The sequence below is a fragment of the Dunckerocampus dactyliophorus genome, chromosome 11 (assembly GCF_027744805.1).
Source record: "Dunckerocampus dactyliophorus isolate RoL2022-P2 chromosome 11, RoL_Ddac_1.1, whole genome shotgun sequence".
Classification (NCBI taxonomy): Eukaryota; Metazoa; Chordata; class Actinopteri; order Syngnathiformes; family Syngnathidae; genus Dunckerocampus; species Dunckerocampus dactyliophorus.
Window position 1 is genome coordinate 18,620,334 of NC_072829.1, and position 25,496 is coordinate 18,645,829.

At 39.9% G+C, this 25,496-nt stretch overlaps 1 protein-coding gene across 5 annotated transcripts in view; it reads left to right on the forward strand.

Moving 5' to 3' along the window:
• The first annotated feature begins 303 nt into the window (after positions 1-303).
• The window catches only part of stag2b (stromal antigen 2b), a 29,069-nt gene continuing 3,876 nt past the window's right edge, over positions 304-25,496 (forward strand). Inside the window, exons 1-33 of one of the 5 annotated variants that reach the window (XM_054791273.1) lie at positions 304-411; positions 2,253-2,379; positions 2,471-2,552; positions 3,915-4,058; positions 4,168-4,264; positions 5,413-5,489; positions 5,688-5,892; positions 6,991-7,142; positions 8,130-8,203; positions 8,295-8,418; positions 8,774-8,872; positions 9,008-9,087; positions 9,250-9,357; positions 9,725-9,836; positions 9,928-10,045; positions 10,140-10,243; positions 11,269-11,361; positions 11,447-11,536; positions 12,783-12,986; positions 15,371-15,441; positions 15,582-15,669; positions 15,795-15,875; positions 15,948-16,040; positions 16,162-16,336; positions 18,455-18,594; positions 18,716-18,817; positions 18,926-19,074; positions 19,336-19,464; positions 19,566-19,792; positions 20,296-20,515; positions 21,631-21,738; positions 21,817-21,943; positions 24,407-24,484. In XM_054791273.1, the coding sequence (XP_054647248.1) occupies positions 2,339-2,379; positions 2,471-2,552; positions 3,915-4,058; positions 4,168-4,264; positions 5,413-5,489; positions 5,688-5,892; positions 6,991-7,142; positions 8,130-8,203; positions 8,295-8,418; positions 8,774-8,872; positions 9,008-9,087; positions 9,250-9,357; positions 9,725-9,836; positions 9,928-10,045; positions 10,140-10,243; positions 11,269-11,361; positions 11,447-11,536; positions 12,783-12,986; positions 15,371-15,441; positions 15,582-15,669; positions 15,795-15,875; positions 15,948-16,040; positions 16,162-16,336; positions 18,455-18,594; positions 18,716-18,817; positions 18,926-19,074; positions 19,336-19,464; positions 19,566-19,792; positions 20,296-20,515; positions 21,631-21,738; positions 21,817-21,943; positions 24,407-24,484 (3,792 nt within the window). In that variant the 5' untranslated portion in view covers positions 304-411; positions 2,253-2,338. Of the gene's footprint in view, positions 545-574; positions 906-955; positions 2,130-2,252; positions 2,380-2,470; positions 2,553-3,914; positions 4,059-4,167; positions 4,265-5,412; positions 5,490-5,687; positions 5,893-6,990; positions 7,143-8,129; positions 8,204-8,294; positions 8,419-8,773; positions 8,873-9,007; positions 9,088-9,249; positions 9,358-9,724; positions 9,837-9,927; positions 10,046-10,139; positions 10,244-11,268; positions 11,362-11,446; positions 11,537-12,782; positions 12,987-15,370; positions 15,442-15,581; positions 15,670-15,794; positions 15,876-15,947; positions 16,041-16,161; positions 16,337-18,454; positions 18,595-18,715; positions 18,818-18,925; positions 19,075-19,335; positions 19,465-19,565; positions 19,793-20,295; positions 20,516-21,630; positions 21,739-21,816; positions 21,944-24,406; positions 24,485-25,496 lie in introns of those variants that run through there. The other 4 variants (XM_054791271.1, XM_054791275.1, XM_054791276.1 and 1 more) reach the window with 4 other exon arrangements.

Sequence of the window (25,496 nt, forward strand, 5' to 3'; positions counted from 1 at the left end):
GATTTGATCATCAAACATGTTTCTGATTAATTCTACATGTGCACACAAATTACTGGCAAAAGTTCAAACATGCGTGTATTTGCATTACATTATTAATTGTGCTCAATTTCTCTGTTGCATATAAAAAAAAAGTATTTCTACAATTTAAAAGTCTCATCTGATTGAAGAACGCGAATAAGAAAGGAGTATCATTTTATATAACTAATGTGTATGAGTGTTGGTTTTATCTCGCATTTCCTGTCTGTTTACCGTTCTAGAAGGAGCAGGAGCATCCCTTGTGTGTAATACTGGTCAGTGGCCACTAGATATCGCATTACCGACGGTGTGTGGTGGCCGCTAGGTGGCAGCTCTGTACCAGGATTTCCTCCTCCCAGGTCGTCGAAACAACAAATTGAACTACGGAGCAAGCGGGTGAGAGAACGTCCGAAACCGCCTCTGACCGCGACTTTTAAACTGTTTTTACACAATTATAGCGAGTTTCAGGCGAAGGCTTGTCGATTTAGTTAAAGTTAGGAATCTGCCGGGACTATTATTTCTCAGCAAGGTAAGTTAGCTGTAAAATGGCGGAAAGCTATCTGGAACTTAGTTGATTTGTATTTTGCTAGCCGTATGCTAACCAGGCTAACGCTCGTTGAGCCTAGAGCGCGGATGTCTGCCTGAGCCGAGTCGCCTCGTTAGCTCGCGGTGAGAGGCTAGCGTCGCTCTGGTTGTTAGCAAGCTAGCGTACTAGATTCTTAGCACAATAACGCGAAATATAAAAGTCGGAACACAAAGAAATGTTTTGTTGTTTCGAATGACTTGGTTGCACTTCCTAATAATTGTAAACAGTGTTTGTTGCTTATGCAATACGGTACTGGAACTCCCGAGGCAAGATGGAGGACGCAAGGACGTGATGTTTTTTTTAGGTAACGCTAGCACATACTGTTAGCATGGCTAACCAATAGGAGTTCTAGTTCGTGAAATTCATAATTATAGACGGTTATTGCATTAGGAGTGAGCTTTTAGATTACTTGTATGCAGAAAGACAAACATTGGATACGTTTGTTTTAACCCTAGTGTATTCTAGCTAATATTAGCATGCGATTGCACCGTCGAGCTTGCGTTGTTTTGTTATTATGGTCCTCCTACGATAGCGGCAGCAAACGCCGACCCGTTCTCGAAACAGCTTACATATGAATTCAGTGCATAGTTTTACTCTTGGCTACATGGCACTTGTGGGTGCATTCTACTCTTTCAGTCTCCCACAGCGACGCCAAAACCCACGGTTGCTAGCGGAGCTAGCCCCAGCCGCGCACCGGTGTCAATTTTGACAGGAGCCGACGAAGAGCACGGTGTTGTCGGCACTGTTGTAGGGAAAGCGGGCGGTAGTTTGCTGCACCGTTGATGTGGAAAGCCTCAACGTGGGGCTCTACAGCGCCGTGAATCCAAGACCCTCGCCCCTAGCTTCATGGTAGCAAGTTTATGAGATTCACTGACCGATTTGGCGCCACTTTTTTCCGTCAACACCCATTGAATCCCGTCATCTTGTCATGTAATATACACGCAGCAACGAAGGATGCGCAAAAACATCGTCTGTATTTTGTTAATATAAAGGTTTTAGCAGTCAACACTTTGCTACATTGCCGCATTTTTTAAAATATTGTATCTCTGTTATCTTACACCATCCATGCCAGTAATGCATAATAGCGATGGGTTGTCTTTATTGATGCATTAATTCCTTTCAATCGTCTTTTACTGTGTCTGTCCACACTGGATGTTGTAAAAGGAATTTAAACTGGTACATTAGGGGTGTTTTGGCGTAATTCAGTTTAAAAATCAACTGCCAATTCCTGTAAATAACGGTAATTCAAAAGTTTGCCTGCATCCTTGCATGTATATGCCACTTTTTCATACAGTAGCTACATGCAATAGATGTGGCCTGCAGTATCTTGTTGATGTTGGTAACCTGTTTTGATTGGCCGAGGGTTGAAAGGGGCGGACAGTGCAGTTCCATATTTGGCCATAGAGGAAGACAGTCCAATCTGTCACGAGCCATAATTGTAAAGCAAAGGGGCTGAGAAAGAGGGAGCCAATGGTGAGAGTGCTCAGTGCCACAAGAGCATCTGTACCGCCCACTGTTACCATGTGAGGCAAGCTTTTCTTTCTAGGAGTATCAAAGTCAAATTTGCTTACTATGGGAAAATGTGTTTTCATCCGCATAATATTGACCTTTTTTTACTTTTATTTCTGTAATGAAATATTTCTCATTTTAGGTTTCATGCAACCTGACCTGTCCAGTTTTTTTCTGAGGATTACAAGCCAGTCATAAATTGGAAGTTATCCAGAAGATGTTACAGAAATGATAGCACCAGAAATACCAGCAGACTTTGCCTATGCTCAGTAAGTGCAACCTGCTCAACTATTACAATGCTAAAGCTTGAACAAATTGTTCATTTTAATTTATTTTTTTAAATTTTTATTCCCACACCAGTGATACAGACACACAGTTCTCTTCAGACACAGACTTTTCTGAAGATTTAGATGGAAGGAGTTCAATTTCATCGAAAGGAAAGGTAAAAAAAAAAAGGAATCAACTCCATGCCACTGTACTGGAATTTTCTTGAGCGTTTTAGATGCCAAAGTTGCTAAGTTGGGCGCTAACTTTCGAATGTGCTGCAAGCATTATATTCCACGTCTTCCTGCTCTGACATTGCAGCGACGCTTTGTTTTTTGTCCGGCAATGATGGCGATTTTGACAGAATTTAGATACTGACATCAGCTAATGTAACCACACAATGACTCCAAATTGCTGATCACTTGTCTAAAACCGCTTTTGCGTGCGTTTAACTTGATTTTCCTTTCAATTGTGACAAATGTAGACTTTTTTTGTTCGATCTGTGCTTTTAAACCACCATTGGTAACATGCTAGCCAGTGGTGTTCTTATACAGTATATATTTTGTTTAAAAGCCGAAGTGGTCACAACAAGGTTGGATCAGCGGAGTCAGCCAGACTTACTAAGCGTATTGTGCTGCCTGAATGTTATCAATGGTTCGTCGCTCTCAAAGGTTTTTATCGTCTCATATTGTCCTTACCGCACTGTTCCGATATACAGTAAATGAATATGCAGACTTAAACCACAGCTATCGTGAGTGGATTAAAAAAAAAAAAGTGGAGCTCAAATGCAGCCCATTCAAACGGAAGGATGCCAACATCAAACTGGAATCAAACATATGTAGGATGATTACTTGTTTATCAGTGCTCATGTGAAACTTTATCAAAATGTCACCATGCAAAATATACATTTTTGACCCGGAGGTATAACATGAATTAACCAATTATGTTCAATATTTCAAGTTAGTTAAGATAAAAAGATTTATGTTTAAGTGTGCGGCAGTAGGGGTACATGGCTTCAGGTCAAACATCTGAAGCGGTAGGCGACTGTAAAATGTTTGGGAGCCATTGGTGTAACACATAAAATAAACAACAATGGAGACACTTACTGAACTTAAGTGAACCAAGTGCACTTGTACCTGGCTGGCTTCCAACTTTCCAACTCTTTAATAGGCCACAATGATGGAATCTCTGGGCTTGTGAGCCGAGCATGCTCAAAATGTGTCAGTGATAGCAAATCTTAGGGCACGTGTTGATATTTTAATGCACTGATAGGTACTTTACAACAACCTTATAACCCTACTACCTCTTTCCAGCACGTTTGTTTGTCCCATTTTACTGATTGCGTAGTGACTGTAGTAACATATTTGCAGTTTAAATAATTAAATTAAAAAATGAGAGTATAAACTGAGCAAAAACTAATTCAATTGGACATGCAAATCAAAAATATGGCAAAGTGCTCAAAATAAGGAATGTTTCTATTTGAGAGGTTATTTGCAAAAAAGTGGCGCCTATTTTTCTAATATCATTTGTTTCCTTGTAGGGTGGAAAGAAGGGGAAGAAGGCAGCAGGAGACAAAGGCAAGGGCGTAAAGGGGGCAGGCCGGATAAATGGCCACCACCAGGAGAATGGCATGGAAAACATTATGCTGTTTGAGGTGGTCAAGCTGGGCAGGAGTGCAATGCAGGTGGGATCTTGCATATATTAGACCATCTGTTTAAAAAAAGCTTTGTTTTTTTAGACCTTTGTATACATTCGTCCCCATTTTTTGACAAATGTTTGTCATTCTTCTGTAGTCTGTCGTTGATGACTGGATTGAGTCTTACAAACATGACAGAGATTTGGCACTACTTGATCTCATCAACTTCTTCATCCAGTGCTCAGGGTGTAAAGGTAGGTGAAAAGCTGGTTTACTACAGTACAACTCTTAGTGAAGAAAATGCTCACTCATAGTGTAGTGCAGGGGTCACCAACCCAGCAATCGTGAGCTACTGGTCGATCTTTGGGACTTTGCCGGTCGATCGTGAGAATATTAGAAAAAACATTTATTATTACATCAGTGCCCTCTCCTACCGGAGAGCGACCAACAGGAACGCATTTTGACCCTCCAGGCACACAACCCGCGAGCTCCAACCAGGAGCCCAGTTCCCAAAACTCGACCAGAGTTATCAGCGCACGTACAGTGGATCGCCTAGCCGCGAGGTTAAGCGAGGGAGAGAAAGTGAGTGACAGAGTGCGTGGCGATGTGGCTGAGGACACAACAGTATAGCTATTGCATGTTGATATGGCTCCAAATCTGCCAAATCTGCCTTTGTGCCTTTAAGGCACAAATATAACTCCAAAGACGTGCACCTCCCAAAAAAATGTTAGAGCTGCGGCTCGTTGGGGCTGCATTGACCAGTCTCTTTGTCCTCGCCATCGCTCGCCGACGACATAGAGCCAATAAGCCAAGGCATAGTTTGCTCAAAGAGCCCATGCGACATGCGGGCTATCTGCAGTTGGTGGCTCTTTTGTCAAAGCATCACTGCAGAAACAAAATAAAAAGTAAAAAAAAACAGGAAAAATTGGAAAAAAAATAGAGCAAAAGGCACAATGAGAAAAAGCTGGAATGTTGATGCCATCAAGCAATAATAACACCAAGTGCACTTTGACTGGCAACCAGTCCAGCTTGTAGTTAGGTAGGAGAGGTTTCAACTCCCTGTGATCTGAACAGGACAAGTGATGGATGGCTGAGGCAAATATCCATAATTCTGTATGTGTACAGTGTAGTAGTTTGTCACTGTGTAGTCGTCGTGTGCTGAATACAACTCAGTTTTATTTGGAATATCCTGTTTGTTGTATTTCAACACAAGCCAACAATAGTATCTTCCTGAATGTTGATATTTATGACTACAGTTTTGTCAACCCTTCAACAAAAAGAGCCAACAGAGCAACACTCCAGCTTTCATGATCTTACTGGTTGGCATACATTGCTGCTATACTGTTTGTGACCATATGCAGTTTAAATGTCACCTGCATAACTTGACATTTTCCTGCAACAGGTGTTGTCAGTGGAGAGATGTTCCGCAACATGCAGAACTCAGAAATAATCAGACGAATGACAGAGGAATTTGATGAGGTAATTTCACTTTTTATTGTATCATGTAAATTAAGTTAGTAATTCAGTTACTAAAAGGAAAAATACATTTTAAAAAGTAAAAATTTTGATTTTTGTAATTAAAAAAAAAAAAAAAGACATTATTGTTGATGTATTTAGTTTTGATTGTGAACAACTGATTGTACATAACTGGTGTCTTTTCCTCTGTGGCCTCTCTAGGACAGCGGAGACTACCCTCTTACTATAGCGGGGCCTCTGTGGAAGAAGTTCAAATCAAGTTTTTGTGAATTCATTTCGGTCCTGGTGCGGCAGTGTCAATACAGTATCATCTATGATGAATATATGATGGACACGGTCATCTCGCTTCTCACCGGATTGTCAGACTCTCAAGTCAGAGCCTTCAGACACACCTCTACACTGGCAGGTAATATTATTAGTGTTTGAATAGAAATACTGGATGTAGAATCGCTATAAGACCACTGACTTGCCTAAGCAGAGACTCCTTTTGAATTTCACTCTGTTTGGGAAGGGTATGGTATGACTTTAATTGAAAATCTGCCTGACAAACAATGTTTTTTTTCCATCCTCGAATATACAGAAAAGTACTAAAATGTTTTTGTAATGTCTGAGTCATTATCTCAATTGTATTGTGTGATTTCTTCCTGTGTTACATTGACCTCATAGACTAGGGCTTGACAGGCTTTACTATCAAAAGAGCAATTTTGCCGTCTTTCACAAAAAAAAAATGGTCTGTAGCCGCAAAACATAACAGCTTATAAACTTTTAAAAGTTTGAATCTGTCCTAATTTTACCTGTTCAACCAACAGAGTACAACAAACATAAGTGCAGTGTGCCTGTGTAACAGATGCCACCTAGTAGGGTTGTGATCATACGTTGGTTAAACTTCACTACCTGACCCCTTAAGAAATGTGCAGCAGTGAAATGACAGCCTTTTTTTTTTTTTTAGCTCACTGGCTAACACTGCTGGACTTAACTCTCAGTCAGAGGCCTTTCAAATACATTACTACTTTTCAGAAAATTCCGATGATTACTAATTTCTCACCACGTATCAAGCATACAGGTAAGCCAGTGGCGTTTGCAAAGAAGAGAAAGGAATCTGTCCATGCAGAATGAGACTCTATTTTCTTCTGACATGTTTCTTTTTTGGCATTCTTGATTATCTTAACATGGAGGAAAACAGACGTCTCGCTAGTAGCTCACCACACGCAGCCAGGCACACACTGGCTTCCTCTCCTTTTCCTGCACTCAGAACTCGGCTACGATGCATTTAAGGCCTTACGGGGCAGTCGGATATTTCAAACTCTTTTCAAATATGCGCATTTTCCCCACCCAAATCTCAGAGTCTGTGAAGGGAGCCGCAGTTTGAACCGAAGAGCTGCATGCTGCTCTGGAGCCATGGGTTGCTGACCCCTGTCATAAACCAACCCAAGTTGGGAAACATTAAGAGAGCTTTTATACATCAAGTTCTTATGTGAGCCTGTATTGTCTGTCTCTTGAGCAGCCATGAAGCTGATGACAGCCCTGGTGAATGTAGCTCTCAACTTAAGCATCAACATGGACAACACCCAGCGCCAATATGAGGCCGAGAGGAATAAAATGGTGGCCAAAAGGGCCAATGACAGACTGGAGCTCCTGTTGCAGAAGCGAAAAGAGGTAAGTGTGGCCAGTCTTAGGTAAACGATGCAACGGTATTGGATGATTCAAGTTGGAACTGATTTTCAGTAGTCAGCATATCAGCAGATTAAAAAAAAATGTGACCAGTGAAACACTAATTAGTTTTGTTTGCGTTAATATATGGAGATCATTATTAAAGGAAAAAAAGCTGTTACTGTAAATTGCTATGTAATACATCTTCACTGTAAAGACTACATTCACAAAATAGACATGGCTACATAGAAACAGTTGTATAACTAGGTCATCACGTTTATTCTTCCTTTTAAAAATAAGGAGTTGCTTTTCACAAAAGGAGTATTTTTTGCATACACTTGCTTTTATATTGTTTGCCAAAGAATTTGTAATTTTTTTTCTCTGCAGTGCCCTCATGTTTTGTTTATGGAAAAGACTAATGGGCATAGGAAAGAATGTTGCTGCTTCTGTTTTTGTCCTTATGTTCTCATACATATTGCTGTTGTCACATCATTGTAGCCGGTCTGAAGCAACTTTCACCACATAGCACATTCTGGCTTAGTGTTCTAAATGAAATTAGATTTGCCCCTTTTTAGTTAATGAAACAAGTTTAAGTAGGAGCAATATTTGTTTGGCACAGTCACTTTAGGTGCGTGTGAATAGGCTGCCACACAAGAGTAAATCGATGTGAATCATTTTAGGTTGTAACAGAAACTTTTTGAGCTGCAGCAATAAGGTAGGCGGTGGAAGCACATGCACCGTGTTAGTGGCTAGTGTTATTCAACTAGCATCTTCTGTTAACTGGGTTATATCCCAGCGGGTTCCACCTGGCATCCATCTGCTTTTTCACTGTGCAGCCTGACCACAGATTGGTGGCATATTGGATGCCACATATGTGTTTTTTTTTTTGTTGTTTTTTTTTTTACTTTCTGCTGCAGCACTAATGCCTGTTAATGCTTTTTCTTCTTTTTTACCCTGGACAATTTCAGGTAATTTGTGTTCTTTTCTTTTCAGCTCCAAGAAAACCAGGATGAGATTGAAAACATGATGAATGCAATATTTAAAGGAGTCTTTGTACATCGTTATCGGTATTGCACCACACACACACCGCATCTATTGTCATAACAATGTTTGTCTGCTTTTGTTGTAGTTTAATCAATAATTACATTGTTTCAACAGTGATTCCATAGCAGAAATCAGAGCCATCTGTATAGAAGAGATTGGAGTGTGGATGAAACTCTATAGTGACGCCTTCCTTAACGACAGTTATCTAAAGTATGTGGGATGGACAATGCATGACAAGGTGGGTTTGGTAGCCAACTTACGGTACCTTTTGGATTTACTCCAGCACAATCAAATTCTTTTGTTGGATACATTTTGGATGAATGGAAACATTGACATCTTGATGTTTGTTTTTTTTTTTTTTTGCTCTATTTGTCAATTTATTTGTTCCCCTACAGGTAACCGTATTTACAAGCCTATATTACTTTTTCAGATGCTATCAAATCAAACTACCTGTTTTAAAAGAGGGACATGGATTAGTGTTTGACTTGTATTGATAAAAATGACTGCAGCAGGAGAGTACCTGAATGATCAATACTTTGTTGTGCTGTTATGTATTTATTTATTTATTTATTTATTTATTTATTTTTTTTTAGCAAGGTGAGGTACGTCTGAAGTGTCTGACAGCTCTGCAGGGTCTGTACTACAACAGAGAGCTCAATGCAAGGCTGGAACTCTTCACCAGTCGCTTCAAGGTCAGCTCCACCTGCTGGACATCTTAAATACAACACCTCAAACATATTTATTGAAGGCTGTGGCTGTGATGACATTTTTGATGGAGCTGACATAAGTTTCGTTTTTGAATTTGTCCACTGCTTCCCCCCCCCCAGGACCGGATCGTCTCCATGACCCTTGATAAGGAGTATGATGTTGCAGTTCAAGCAATTAAATTGCTCACTTTAGTTTTGAAGTAAGTTTGTCCCAGTTTTTAAACACTTTGTCAGTGATAAATAATCTTTATCTCAAGGACAACTCCTTGTACCTTGTACAAAGTATTACATACAGCACATGGAAGTCACTTGCTGCAACATTGTTCCCTTACTTGACTGGCTGTCTTTGTGTGTTTCTGCAGTAGTACAGATGAGGTATTGACTCCGGAGGACTGTGAGAGCGTCTATCATCTGGTCTACTCAGCACACAGGCCTGTCGCTATTGCAGCAGGAGAATTCCTCTATAAAAAGTATGTCAGACTTGAATTGAACTTTTGACTGCCGGGATCGTGTTGTACATTTGTAGTCTGTCCTTAGCCTAGCATTGAGTTGTATTGTATCCCCCATTTTGGTCCATCATGGTGGACATTCACATGAATTTACAAAAAATGTCTTAAAGATTTTAATAATATTTTATTAAAGTTCTGACAGATCTTAGGTGTTACAAATCACATGCTTATGTTACTTGGATTACAGCAAATCAAAAGTTTGTAATCATTTTATGAAAAAATGTTTTCCAGTAGGTCTGAGAGTCTTTAATAGGCTCCTAGATGACTAATTGATGGTTTTGTGGGTTTTTTTGTGTTCCTAAACCACTTGAATTTTGTCAAATTAAAGATTGTTCAGCCAGCGGGAACCAGAGGAAGAAGGTGCCCCCAAGAGGAGAGGCCGACAAAGTCCTAATGCCAACCTCATCAAGACCACTGTCTTCTTCTTCCTGGAGAGCGAGGTACAGTTGAGTTTTAGTTCTCTTATCTTGTCTTTGATTGCATCCAAACTATAAAGTCATTCACCCATAATGTGTATTTACATATCTTTAGCTCCATGAACATGCAGCCTACTTGGTGGATTCTCTCTGGGAGTGTGGTGCTGAGCTACTGAAGGACTGGGACTGTATGACAAGCTTACTGTTAGACGATCCAATGCCAGGAGAGGAAGGTATGACACAAACCTCTTGTCGTCATGTATTACCAAGAAGTGGTATGGAGCAAATGCATTCATTGATTAACCATGGTTTTTATGGCTTATGTAGCTCTGACTGACAGACAAGAGACAGCTTTGATTGAAATCATGCTGTGCACTGTACGCCAGGCTGCTGAATGCCACCCGCCTGTTGGAAGAGGGACAGGGAAGCGGGTAAGCGTTGAATGGGTCGAGTGGATAAGATCAGAATTTATGGTTTTGCCATCTATTCCATAGCACCGTCTATGTAGTGGGGTCTCCGTATTTTCCGTATATGACGAGGAGCTGGTCGATCTCTTTATTAAAACAAACCGGTTACTGTCAGATGCAACCACGCCAAAATAACATCCGCAACCTTCTTCTCAACATACAGACGTCTCTCTCACACACACACCAGCTCCCCCTTTCTTTTCTTTGCCTTCCTCGCACTCATCCAATCAACAGTCAGGATTCAGCCTGTCCACATTCACGGCAAAATTATAGCACAAATAAGGCAACGTCCGCATGAACGATGGTCTTTAAAAAAAATAAAATTATAACACACGTGTTCATTAATATAGTGTGATATTAGCTGTACAATGACATGTATATTCTCTTTAAAATCAGTGCTTGCTTACACGGAGACCAGGAGGAAACATCTTGAATATTTATTTTTACCCACCAGTGTGCATTATAAAGCGCACACACGCTCACATGCACTCATGCATGTCTACCGTTGCATGAAATGAAACCAACCATTCATGTTCTGTTGTTAAATAAGACTTAAAAACAGGAGATGGCACATTTCTTATGAAACTAATCTAAAAGTTCCTTTTTACCCGATTACAAACACTAAAATGTCGGTAGCTCTCCTACTATGGTCTTGATTTTTAAATATTTGTATTTGTATATTTGAAATCAAATACCTTACAATATCATACACTAACCCCTCCCTGAATGACCCAATGACAGTTGACAGTATCGTATTTACTCAAATAAGTGCTTCAACTGCAGTAGCTGCTTTATCTCAATTATTCTCTGAGTGTGTCGTCCACTTAAATTAACAGCCTCCAATAACTGTAATTACATTAATATCACATGTGGACATCATAAGTTAACTGCTGAGCTCATTTGAACTCAAATGATTTACGGTGTGCATGGGTGCGTGTATACATTTTATAATTTAGTTGTTATATACTGATTTGCATTTGCATGTTCAGGTGATGACAGCGAAGGAAAGGAAGACTCAGCTTGATGACAGAACCAGAATGACAGAGCTATTTGCTGTGGCTTTGCCCCCTCTGCTGGCCAAGGTATGTAATTTTTTTCTTCACCCTGTTGGCTTGTACAGTATTCTTTCTTCTGAAAATATCATTATGTTGAATGTTTATCTTGTAGTACGCTGTGGATGCCGAGAAGGTGACCAACTTGTTACAGCTTCCTCAGTTTTTTGACCTGGAAATATATACCACAGGACGTCTGGAGAAGGTCAGCCACACTTTCTTGTACCTTGATTTTATTCTAAAATAATTCTCATCAGGCCCTGTGGAAGGTTATATGATGACCAAATGTTTTCAAATTTCTTTATGTACAATGTCATTGCAACACTGTATATTAGGGCTGGGCGATATGGACCAAAACTCTTATATCTCGATATATTTAAGTTGAATATTGATACAGGGTTTCCGCTACATGTAATGGATCGTGGCGGAGCACCATGGCACACAGTAAATACCACCACACCTTGGAAATTAGTTGGGGTTTTTTAACGTGAAAACAATGTGAAGTAATACAGCGGTGATCGCGTGTCACCTGCATCATTACTGTCATTTAGTAGATGTCATATGACATCAGTCAGATGTTTGATGACTGTACACTTTGAAACTGTGAATGTGAAATACTAATCATTATTATTTAGTATAGTAGTTGCAAAGTTGACAGGTTAGATTTTATACAGTATATGTTTTATAGTAAGAGGTATATCATTTTGATTGTGTGCACCCCTGATATACATGTACAATGTACATAAATACTCTACTCATATAGTAGGTTAATTGATTCATTTGTTGTTAAAACCTGTGAAAATGACCCTAATGTTGGCATTATTACCGACAGTAAATTAAAAAAAAGAAAAAGAAAAAGATTGCTGCCACAGCGACGCGTTACGACACAGCGGCAGCCCACCTCACATGCAGCCCAAATCCTAGCGGAAACCCTGCGATATATGACATGCCCTGATATTTTTTATGCAAAGTGAGTTTAGACAAAATCAAAGCTGCTGGCCACTCACTGCACTGCTAACTGGCTAGCACTCGCCTAACAGTCAGATTTAGTTAGCTGATGTAACACACGCCACTTCCAGGTCCCACTTCTTAAAGTTTCACAAAACAGGTCAGATACTGTATTAAACTTCATATCACATCTTTTGAACGACATATTTGTATTTTTTGTTCATTTAGCCATTTTATACTTGAAAATGCTTAATTTAGGCCATGAATACATACAATTTGCTCAAATATGCGTTTTTTTTAAACTAACAGGCCATATTCAACCACAACACAACAGCAATTATTTATTTAATTAATTTTGGACAAACTGCAAATACTGTAGAGTGAGGGCGCGATGCTCGAACTGCAATGTCGCGAGAGATGACTATATAACTTCTTAGATGTTTTCTATCCTTAATCACTGCGTAACCTAATCTTTTCTGTTTGCATTTTACTGTTGATTACAGCACCTTGAAGCCCTACTCCGCCAAATCAGAGAAATAGTGGAGAAGCACACAGACACTGAAGTCTTGGAGACATGCTCCAAGACCTACCATGCCCTCTGCAGTGAGGAGTTCCCAATCTTTAACAGGGTCGACATTGCCCGCTCACAGCTGCTGGATGAGCTGGTGGACAAGTTCAACACGCTGCTGGAGGATTTTCTACAAGAGGTAGGAGTGACAGGAGAGGCTTGATTTATAAGCTCTATGCTTGATAACGAAGGGTGTAACTTTACATGTATTTGTTAGGGATGTAAATCTCTTTGTGATAAACAATTCAATTCAAAATCTAGGTACGATATCCAGGTTACGATACGATTAAAAAAAACAAACAAACAAACAAAAAAAACCCGATATATTTTAAAAGCAGAACAGTTCAGTACAATTCAATGCAGTCTTAGATTATAAAATAAAGATGCCAATTATATGAAAGTGTCATTCACATGCACTATTTTTTCCAATGTGTAAAAGAGCACATCATATCCACAAGCATGCTGTAAGGCATTGGCAAAAAATAGTCAACAGAATAACGTCAAATGTTTTATATTGTTAAGACAAAGACAAAAAAGACTTCCTGAATGTACATCGTTTTCTTTGATGGATCAATATTTTACATTCTGCATTTTATATCTATATTTTTTAACTGTTAAATTTGGAACATTTAAGTTTTAAAATGTCTTAATGTTGCTAGAAATGGTCATGGAGCCACCAAACAAAGTTTTGTTGTATACTGTGTGCAATGACAATTAACATCAATCTATGTATATCAAATATAACAATGAAAAAACACAAGTCTTAAGATTGTACAAAACCTAATACATATATAATAAAATAAATACATAGTGCAAAGCCCCTTAAATAATGACACATCTCTTCCACGCACAGATAAGTAAATAGAAGTACAGTCAAACCTGTCTTAGCGGCCACCTGTATATAACGGCCACCTGCCTATAGCGGCCACTGAAAAAAAAATCCCCCGCAGAAAATTTACGTGTTATAAACCCTGTATATAGCAGTCACCTGTCTAATGCGGCCAGCAGCCACCCATTTTGTATCCCTTGGTCAATATCTGACCGCATATAGCGGCCAAAATACCGACTCAAGCAGAAACTTCATGCACGAAAAAGTTTTGTTTTTTAATCAATGAAGCCGTCCTGTGTAGACTTTAATTACTGAGTCCTAGCTCAGTCACAATTATTCACAAGATCCACACAAACTGTCAGTTGTTCGACATTAAAAAAAGCCGTCTTCTTTGGAGCTTGTTGCAGACAGTGACACCGTTTATTTCCTGGTGTGAGACAATGTGCGCTGGTCAATACTGTAATGCCCCTTGTTGTGGGGAAGGAGAGACTCACGTCGCCGTCACACTTCCCAACTCTCTCGACACTAACAGCTAGCACTCAGCCTAGTTCTCCTGCTCGTGACGTCGCACCGTCACTTCCTGATGAACTAAAGCTATAATGACACTCTGCCGTATATATAGTAGCACAGCTTTGTTCTGTGGGTGGTGTAGAATAACAAGCCTAGTTGTTCTTTACAACTTTTATTCGCAGTCCCACAGTGCCCTCTACTGGTCAACATGTAACAGTATAATTATATATATCTGCAAACACAACAAGCTTCTAATCACAAACATGTTAATATGTGTGCGCACAAATTCAAAATGGCCGCCAACCAAATTGTCATAACAATGGTAATCGGACAACATTTCAGATTGAGCATAGTGAGCACACTCCAGCAACATTTCAAAGTAATGAAGTTACAAAGCAGAAAAGTTACCATTTTCATTTTTTCATTTATGGGTAAACAATCCACGCTTGGTGAATTCTGCTTGCACCCTTCTTAATCCAAAGATGTTCCAAACAGTGTTTATAAGTGTTTACAATCAACCATTCACACTCGCATTCATACTACAATTTAGAGTCGCCAATTAGCCTAACATGCATATTTTTGGAACGTGGAAGGAAACCGGAGTACCCGGACAAAACCCACACACGCACGGGGAGAACATGCAAACTCGACACAGAGATACATTATGCCATATAATGAATGCTAAAATGTTCACAAAAAATGTCAATAATATCGATTATCGACAATAATTTGTAGGACAATCGTGACAGGCCTAGTTTGGACAGTCGACTACTTTGTTAGGTGTACTGTTTCGCTGTACGAAAACCGAAACATTTAAGTGGATTTTTTGTTTTGCCGAAAACAGAAGTTCCACAGGATGTTTAAGCTCACAAAGAATTGCTGTATTGTTTATGTAAGGCTTCATTTCATTATAATTGGCACATTTACCTTGACATTTATTTGTGTAAAGGTTATTTGTAATCATAACCATATTTTACACTCTGAATGCTAAAGTACACCACACCATGCCTGGAAGAGATATTTTTCATGTCAGGGTAATGACTACAACACGAACACGACCACAGCAGTGCTATTTGTGAAACCATTTGTTGTCCTAATTAAAAGTGTGACACATTCTCAATATATAAGAGATGTCAAGCATGTTTCTTGTGTATTATTAAAGTAAATGGCATTTCCCTTTCTAGGGTGAAGATTCTGATGAAGATGATGCTTATCAGGTTTTGTCAACTCTAAAGAGGATCACAGCTTTTCACAAGTATGAAATATTTTTTTTCCCGAAGCAACTTGATTCCTCCTCTTTGTATTCTCTTTTTTTCCCCCGAACGTGTCTTTCCATGAATGATGTATGCATGCAAGTATCTTCAGTGGAGTTTGACTGTCTTCTGCGTCTTGCAGTGCACATGATCTGTCTGGGTGGGATCTCTTTACTAGCAACTTTAAGTTGCTCAACACAGGCATAGAGAATGGAGACATGCCCGAACAGGTGATTTCAAAACACTGTAACGTAAAGCAATAATTTCAGTGTGTGTGAATGAGCTAATTGAAGAATGAAATATACCTAATGGGAGTTTACAATTACAATTGGATGTGGTTTATTTTTTGGAGCAGATAGTCATCCATTCACTGCAGTGCACGCACTATGTCATCCTGTGGCATCTGGCCAAGTCATCTGAAGGCAGCTCTCGAAAGGTGAGACTAGCTCAGCCACTGTACTTCTTTGAAGCATGGCTGTAATGCTAAACACCTGTTTGAACTTTTCAGGATGACATGGTGACCTTGAGGAAACAGATGAGGGCCTTCTGTATGATGTGTCAGCGGTACCTGACCAATGTCAACACCGCCGTCAAAGAACAGGTGACATTTCAATGTCAAATCTTTGTAAGAGTATGTGATACCAAATTATGCCTTTTAATTGTTGTATTTTCAAGGGCTCTTTTTGAGTAGTTATGCATGCAATTGTTTTTATTCACTGCAGGCATTCACCATCCTTTGTGACCTCCTGCTCATCTTCAGCCACCAGATGGTGTCTGGAGGCAGGGAACACTTGGAGCCCTTAGTCTATTCCCCAGAGGATTCGCTTCAGTCTGAACTGCTCTCCTTCATCCTGAATCACGTCTTCATAGACCAGGATGATGACACCAATAGTACAGGTAAGGGCAAACAGGCATCACTGTAAATTTACTAACTTTGTCCTTTTGCTGTGATAGGTGAGCTGTGATGACTGTCCAACTACCGTTTGAATTGGCATTTTTAGTGTTACTGTCAGCAGGATTAATCAGTTTACAATCACACATTAGTGGACAATGAAAGATTTTAGTTTTGCCACTTGTGCTTTGACGGTAATAATGGTTCACACTCATATTTAGAGACAGGCACACTACCACCTGAGCCATGCCATCCCGCAAGACAATTACATGCCCATTCCCTTCAGTTCAAAACACAACTATTGCAAATACAACTTTTGCAAATTGCCTAATCTAGGGAGATGACATTGCATTCACATTGCATTCCACGTTTTATGTAACAGCCTTATTCCAAAGTTGAAGAAATGTGTTTTATTTGTCAATATTCTACACACACGCGGTAATGACAACTTGATTTTTTTTATGTTTTCAAATTTACTAAGAAAAAAAACAACAACTAAGAAATCACGTGTATGTAAATAGTCACATCCTTTGGTCATTATGGCAGCAATTATTCTTTGTCTTTTTGAATATGAGGCCATAAGCTTGGCACACCTACAGGAATTTTAATTATCAAATTAACTGATTTATATTAAACGTTATCTGCAAACATTTTTTAATTTGTTTTATTTTTCATGATATGTTTTTTGATGTGGTGCTTTCTTGTGTGTATTTTTGAGGAGAAAAATGAATTTATTTCATTTTGGAATGAGGATGTAACATAAAATGTGGAAGATGTGAAGCGCTGTGAATACTTTCCGGATGCACTGTATTATAGACATGTCAAGAGCACTGTCCCACATACAATACACCTGCACTAAACCCTTGCGCAAAAATATGTTTGCATAATGTTACTGGTGGCGGTGACCTTAGTATCAGAAGTGAGACCCATCTTTTTTTAAAATTCAAATGGTCTAGCGGTTCAGTTTTTAATACCTTTGCACTGGCTGGCAACAGACATGGCCAGAGGCATTTGTTTTTCAGACTCGGCATATTCTTGTGAAAGTGATACGTCCTACTGCCTTAAAGCAATTTCTCCAAAGAGTCGGGGGAAGACCTGATTAGATTTAGGGAAAATCAAGGTCACTGTGACCCCTACTAATTCCGTCTCTAACCTATTAATTTCTGGAACACCTGAAGGAAATTTCCTGACATCTGGATCAGGGCAAAATAAAAAGAATTTGGCCACAAATAAGAAACAAATAATTCGTGCATATGCATATTATTTCCACTAAAAGAAAAATGTTAATTAATAACATGTCTAAATGTTTTGATAGCTTCACTCTGAAAACGACTTTATGGAAAGTTTCTGTTGGTAAATGATGAAAAAAGTGTGTGTGTGTTGGGGGGCAGGCGTTGTTGTTTTTTCTTATTTAACCAGGTTAAAAACTTGAGATCAAGAGACTCTTACAAGAGCGATCTGGGCCTCGTGGCAGCAGCACAATAAAAAACATAACATAATACAGACAAAAACAGTTTACATGTGGACTCATTAAAACAGTGTATCATACAGGTAAATAAAACATTTACAACCACCATGGCTTTCAACCTAACCTAACCATGACTTAAAAGTGTTTAGAGCAGGGGTGTCCAAAGTCCGGCCCGGGGGCCATTTGCGGCCCGCAGCTCGTTTTGTATTGGCCCGCGGCACATTGTAGAATTTTTATATTAAACCAAAAATCAATGGGGAAAAAGAGCAAAAAGATGCAATGTAACACACAAAACAAGTGCATCATTTTTTTTTGTATAGCCTTTTTATTAAATAAAAAAATATAAAAATGGCCCCCACACCCTTTGACTTTTCCATATGTACCTCTTGTTCAAAAAAGTTTGGACACCCCTGGTTTAGAGAGACCAGCTAACAGACATCTTATGGTACTTTGGAGCTGATTCCAGCCTGAGGGGCCAGAGAACTGAAAGGCCCTTTTCCTTGTACGGTTCTCACCCTGGGGACTGAGAGGAGGATCGGCTCTTGTGAGCGTAAACTATAAGTCGTAGTAGGTTAGCTAGTCGTGTGTGACTGTAGGTATGATGGAAGCAGACCTAGTGTAATGAAAACTAATATTTTTGTTGTTTTTGTATCAGATGGCCAACAGGATGATGAAGCTGTGAAGATTGAAGCTTTACACAAGAGGCGAAACCTTCTTGCTGCCTATTGTAAACTCATCATCTACTGTGTGGTAGAAATGAAAACCGGCGCTGACATTTTCAAACAGTACATGAGGGTTAGTTTGTTTTTCCTCATGATCATTCTCATTCTGATCATTTCCTTTCCCCTGTATGCGCTTTGCTACTTGCAGTTATACAATAAAGCTCACAAAAATAACAATTTTAATTTTTTTACAGTATTATAATGATTATGGCGACATAATCAAGGAAACAATGAGTAAGACCCGGCAAATCGACAAGATTCAATGTGCCAAAACCCTCATCCTCAGTCTTCAGCAGGTCAGTGCTCAAGAGTTGTGCTCAACGTCTCATAATAATTCAGTAGCTTTCCATTTGCCACTTTGACCATGGTATTAAAATTGTTATGTGTCTGTTCTGTATGGTTAGCTTTTCAATGAAATGCTGTCAGAGCTGGGCCATGGCTTTGATCGCTCATCCTCTGCTTTCTGTGGAATAAAAGAGTTAGCCCGTCGGTTCTCTCTAACCTTTGGCCTGGACCAAGTTAAAACCAGAGATGCCATTGCCATGCTACATAAGTGAGACCTTCTTATTGTTCCCCTTACACATTTGGACTTGCAAACAATAAAAAAGTGTAATGTAAATGTAGATTTTAGATGACATGCATTGGGTTGCACCTTGATTTAAAAAAATGAGTGGATTTGACATTTAATTGTAATTTTCTTGATACTTACTATATATTACATACAATCAATACAATTTGCAGCATCATCCATCACACCTTCCTTCTTTCCAGCTCACATTTTCCTTTTCTGCTGGTCTGTCTGCTCATCACCTAGGGATGGCATTGAGTTTGCTTTTAAGGACCCAAGTCCCCAGGGAGAAGGAGGCCCTCCCCTCAACCTGGCTTTCTTAGACATCCTCAGCGAGTTCTCCTCCAAGCTGATGAGACAAGACAAGAGGACTGTGTAAGTTTGATTTCTGCCGTGCTTGGCATTTTTTTATACTCGATTAGGATATATTTTTTTAATTTGTTAATTTTAACTGTTCTGTTCTTATGATTCCACAGCCACATGTACTTGGAGCGCTTTATGACGTTCCAGATGGCACTGCAACGAGAGGACTGCTGGCTCCCCCTCATTTCATACAGGAATTCCCTGCAGGCTGGCGGTGATGACGACACAATGTCAGTGATGAGTGGTTACTCCAGCAGAGGCTCCTCTGTTCGTTCCAAGAAGACCAAGGCTCCTGTTGTGACAGCTGGAACCTCTGCAGCCAAGAGGAAGCTACCAGAAGGTATAAAACAATTGGAAATCAATAAAAACTAAAAAAAGAAATGATTTCTGTGCATCTCGTAATACCAAGAAAAAGCTGTGTCACAACATTTCAATGGAGGGGTGCACAGATAAAACCTAGCCATGATAGTACAGTTAAAGCCCAGAAAACAAGTGTCTTCCAACTGTTCCAATGTGTTCCAAGCGTCTTGGCTCAACCAGTCAAGCTGATGGGCAAAAACATAAAACAGCAGATGGTGGGTGCCTTCTAATTATCACAATTTCCACTTCATTTCATCAACAACCCAGCAAAATCCAATTCAGAGATGCTTCACCTCAGGCTGTGGTATTTGTCACATTTGGAACAAATTGGTATCACCACAGATTTTTTTTTCTGTGTTCACCAAAATCCAAATTGTGAGCCATCTGTTCAAAGTAGAATATGAAAAATGAAACTAGCGTAAAACTGGTATCCATGTTTCCTGTATGTACTATATTCCGAACAATATGTCTCTTCCCTTCCAGAGGAGAGCAGTAGCAGTGAGGTGTGGCAGCAGGGTATTCAGACCCCAGTCATGATGCCGTCCCCCCACCTGACCTCCACTGCCATGCGCGAGCCTAAAAGGGGTCGCGATGACAGCTACATGGGCGTCTACCCCCTTCCTCACGAGCAGCAGCAGCCCCACCAACACCCACAACACCATCAACAGGCACCTCAGCACCACCAGACACCCATGGATTACAAGTATGTGTACAGTATGTATATGTAGCTCTCTGTATGGAACCAAATGTAACAGGGATTGGAATTCAAAAAAAGAATGGTTTGCCAAGATTATTAACCCCTTACTGTTCTGATGGCCCACTACTATTTCCATGAAATGGGGGTTTTACGCCGCCCCCTATTTGTGTACCAAGGCGTCTTATACATCATTAGAAAGCGTATTTACTGAGATTCGTCTGATATACAGCATATACATGATCCCGACGTTGGAAAAACCTGTGTAAAATACTCTGATTTTTGTTGTATCGCTGTCAAATGGGATTAGGTAACAACCCAAGTTATGACCCCTTAATGTTTTCCAGTCCATATCTCCGAGCTATTTTTTTTTTTTTTTTTTTTTTTTTTACAAAAATATAGGCAAACCAAAAAAAAACAAAAAAAACCCAACCTTTTCCATGTATTCAAAGTCCTATTCCTCAGTGTCAGTACCACTTCGATTATGAATAAAAAATCACCTTGTCAGTTTTCAAAAGAGCCCAATGCCATTTCTCTCCTCCAAATCTCTACTTCGATGACAGCTTCACATTTACTTTGGGTATGAATTTGTAGGCGTTTTAGCCAAAATAAATCACGGAATGCTAAGGGGTTAAATCACCTTTAAAATAGTGGGCAGGATTAGCCTTTTCCCTGCCCTCACTTTTTAATTTTATCATTTAAAATCTTAATGAAACACGGAATCTACAAATATTTGCTGAGGGCATTTACTATAATTTTTCTTCATTTATTCATCTTGAGCTGCCTTGCATTAAAAGCCACAGTGACATCATTGATTTATGTTTTCTCTTTTGAACAATTTCTGTGAATTTCCTCAAATGCTCATACCTCCATTCTAATTTCTTAAGTGCATATTGGCCGAGCTTCAGACCCATTTTTCAATTCCATATAGATCTTATTCTAGGACTGGGATTACAATTTAAGTGTGAATCTCAACTGCCTGCCAAGTGGTCTTCTAGAAACAGTGACTGATGTGTCTTTTAAATCTTGGTGTTTTATTGATGTTGATGTTGCCAGTGAGGCACCCAAACTGTATTTGTAGATAATTGGTGCAAACTAACGGCTTATTGATGTCATTTATCTAGTTCCCAGGTGACGTGGATGCTGGCCCAGAGACAGCAAGAGGAGGCTCGTCAGCAGCAGGAAAGAGCCATGAACTACGCCAAGCTCAGGACCAACCTGCAGCATGCTATGTAAGACGTGCACCTTGTGTCACATGCAGCTGTTGTCAACTGCAACCGCATTAACCACGCACTGCTGAATGTGTGCAGACGTCGTGGCACCGGCCTCATGGAGGAAGATGAAGAGCCAATTGTGGAAGATGTGATGATGTCGTCTGAGGGTCGTATGGATGACCTGAATGAAGGCATGGACTTTGATACCATGGACATTGACCTGGTGAGAACCTCTAACCTGAACTGTCCCATTCCAATTCATTCAAGGCAAGGCGAGTTTAATTATAGAGCACAATTCATACACAAGGTAATTCAAAGTGCTTTACAGAAAAGAAGGGTAAAATCACTTAATAAAATCATTCTAAAATCATTACATAATATTCCATAAATCATTCCATAAAATAAAAAAAAAAAGATTATGAATGAAGAGTGCAGGTACTTTCAGTTGTCATATGCACAGTTAAGTAGAAGTGTTTTTAGCTTGGATTTGAACATGGCCAAAGTTGAGGATTGTCGCACATCTTCTGGAAGATTGTTCCAGATTTTGGTAGCATAAAACTGAAATGCAGCCTCACCGTGTTTACTCCTGACTCTGGCCACCCGCAGGCAACCACTCCGTGAGCACTCAGAGCTCAAGATGGTTCGTGTGACATCTCTAATATGTCAGAGATGTACTTTGATGCAAGACCATGAAAAGACTTGTAAAGAAGCAGAGCTGTTTTAGAGTCTACTCTCTGAGCAACAGGAAGCCAGTGCAGAGACCTGAGTACTGGACTAATATGGTTATATTACCTGGTTCTAGTCCGGACTCAAGCAGCAGCATTCTGGATGTACTGCAGCCGTTTGACTGCTCGTTTAGAGAGCCCGGTGAGAAGACCGTTACAGTAGTAGTAGCAGCAGCCGTTACCTGCTGGAGACAAAGGCATGGATTAGTCTCTCTAAATCTGGCTTAGACACTATTCCCTTGATTTTGGCAATGTTTTTAGGTGGTAAAAAGCTGATGTTATTGATTTAATGTGGCTGTTAAAGTTCAGGTCTGAGTCCATTATTATTTCTAAAGTGATGATTAGGTTTTAGAGAAAGCATCTCAAGGTGGCTAAAAACACTTTCTCTTTGTTTCTGTGGGCCAAAGACAATGATTTCAGTTTTGTCTGAGTTTAGCTGGAGAAAGTTGTTTTGCATCCACACACTGATCTGTTTGATGCTGTGACAAAGTAAATCTGCAGGACCATGTTCACCGGCCGTCAGTGACACGTAGATCTGAGTGTCGCTGCATAGTTGTGGTAGGACACATTGCAGCTGCGTATTAGTTGGCCTAAAGGAAGCATGTACAGAATGAACAATAAGGGTCCCAGGATTGTAAAATCCCTGATTTTACCAAACTTTCAAGACAGTCAGGAAATGTCATGGGTGATGGTGGAGACAGGAACTATAGTCATGCATCTCCGGAGGGTTCCTCAGGTATCAGCTTTGTGCTGTCAGATACAGTGGCACCGGAAGTAGCTAGTCTGTTTATGTTTATGTTAGATATGGCTCCGTCTCCAAGCACCAGAATATCTTTGACCTTGACACTTGGCACAGTTGTCCTGTCTGTGTGCCGCTTTTTGCTGACTTCATGGTGATAGTTTTCTCTCTGTTTGTTCGATTCATTCTTTAAGAGCAACACTGTGAGATAAAAGTACATTCACAGAGGACAAATTTAAAGCCAGAAGTCTGGAAGGAAAAAGTCAACTTAAAGTGACTTTAACACAAAATGTTTACTTATTTATGTTCACGTTGAAAGGCGATGGCAGAGGAAGTGATTTGAGTGTGTTCCCAAAGATAAAACAAATGAACTGTCAACAAGCAGTCACTCAGAGTTGCCATGGTGATAAACAATGTGACAAATATCATGTTTATGAATGCTTCCATTTTAACGTTGCATTCTAGTCATAAGTTATTAGCAGGCACTTTACACATGGAGCAGGTCTACAACCACGCTCTCTTTACGTTAAAGACTACCAACTGACTACCAAGCACTGGGCGACTGAGGCTAGGAAAAACTCCCTCTAGGGAAGGCACCTCAAACAGAACCCGGGCTCTGTGGGGAAGCTGTCTGTCTTGACCAATTGGGTTGAGATAGAGGGACAGAGGGTAGATGGAGATAGAAGAGGATAGAGAGGTCGAATGTAGACCTCTGCATGGTGCAGTTTCCCATTGGCATTTGGTAACTGTTTCAGTTCATGTCATGTTTTTAATGAGCCAGACAAAAGGTTTAGTGAAATCCTCAAAGACATGAGCTTTGCTGATTTCACAGTCAGTCAGATGGTTGATTTGTTTGGCCTGCAGCAATTATTACAGAGCATCTTGTGTTGATTTTTGAATGTCATTTAAAATGAGAAAAGTAAAACTGTGATCATCAAAAAGATTTTTTGGCTGAGTGTAAAAGGGCCTCTGTGTGTGTTTTGTTTAATGAAACATTGTGTTGACAGCGCATTACAATGTCATGACCAATTTATTTGACAATTTACAGCCACTCCACAAAAGCATGCGTGATGAGTGTAAAAGCAGAACTAAATGTAATGTCAAACATATGTGGAGGACGCATGCCAAATGTCAAGTTGATTTCTCTGTCTCATATTTAAAGCAACCTCCTTCTCTATGAAACGTTTTTGTTTTTTTTTAACATAATATATTCTCCTTCTAGCCACCATCTAAAAATCGGCGTGAGAGGTCTGAGCTCAAGCCGGACTACTTTGACCCCGCTTCGATCATGGATGAGTCGGTATGTAAAACTTCTTGCATGTCAAATGTCACACATGCTAACAAACCAAACCAGTCTACACTGCTGTGACCGGTCCAACACTTGGCCCAGTGGCAGCTACATGACGTGTATGAAAGGTCTTTGTACCAGTTCAGTTATCCGAGCGCTCCAAATTCCTTGTAGGGTTTGTTCTAACACTCTGCCTTGAAAGCCTTGAAATTCAGGTCAGACACGAGCAGACACGTTGTACATTGTTGTGTGTCAAATTATTCACTGCTAGACATAACAAAAGCAAAAAACATTTCTCGACATCGTACTGACTCGTGTATTGTTTCCTTGGCTATTTATCCAGCTAAGAATAGAACAGCACGGTGGAGCATGTGGTTAGCATGTCTGCCTCACAGCCAGCTGGTTTTGAATCGGTAAAAAACATGCATGTTAGGTTATTTGGAGACTTTATAGGTGTGAATGCTGGTGCATCTCAGTACATTAGAATACAGTAGATACATGCCTTTTGCAGGGGTTACACTCAGTGCCACCAGTGAATAGCAAAAATCTGCAAGTTATTGATGCGCTCATAAAAATGTCTATTTTTGACACACTGTACGCTGCCCCTCCTCCTAGCTTTATGTTGAATTTCTCCTCCCATTTTGGATCAACATTTGCAATAAAAGTGAGTGTTGTAATTATTAGATTATATTCAGCTCCAGTCTCTCTTTAATATGCCTTACACACTTATTGAACACATTTAAAGTGGCATATGTATAGGTACTTGCCACTAATGAATAGGGACGGGTGCTGGTAAAGGTACTTTTATAGGCACCGCCGGTATTACCGGGCACCGGCTCACGTAAAATCAAAAGGTACCATGTTTCATTGAGTGTCATGGCGCCACTGCTAGCAACATTCAATTCACATGGCAAAAGAGGATGCCAGAGGGAGGGGGAAATGTTTACACCAGCAGGGAGACAAATTAAAGTTATAGAAGCTGAAATAAGTCATATTTTTTTTTAAGTATATGGATACAATATTA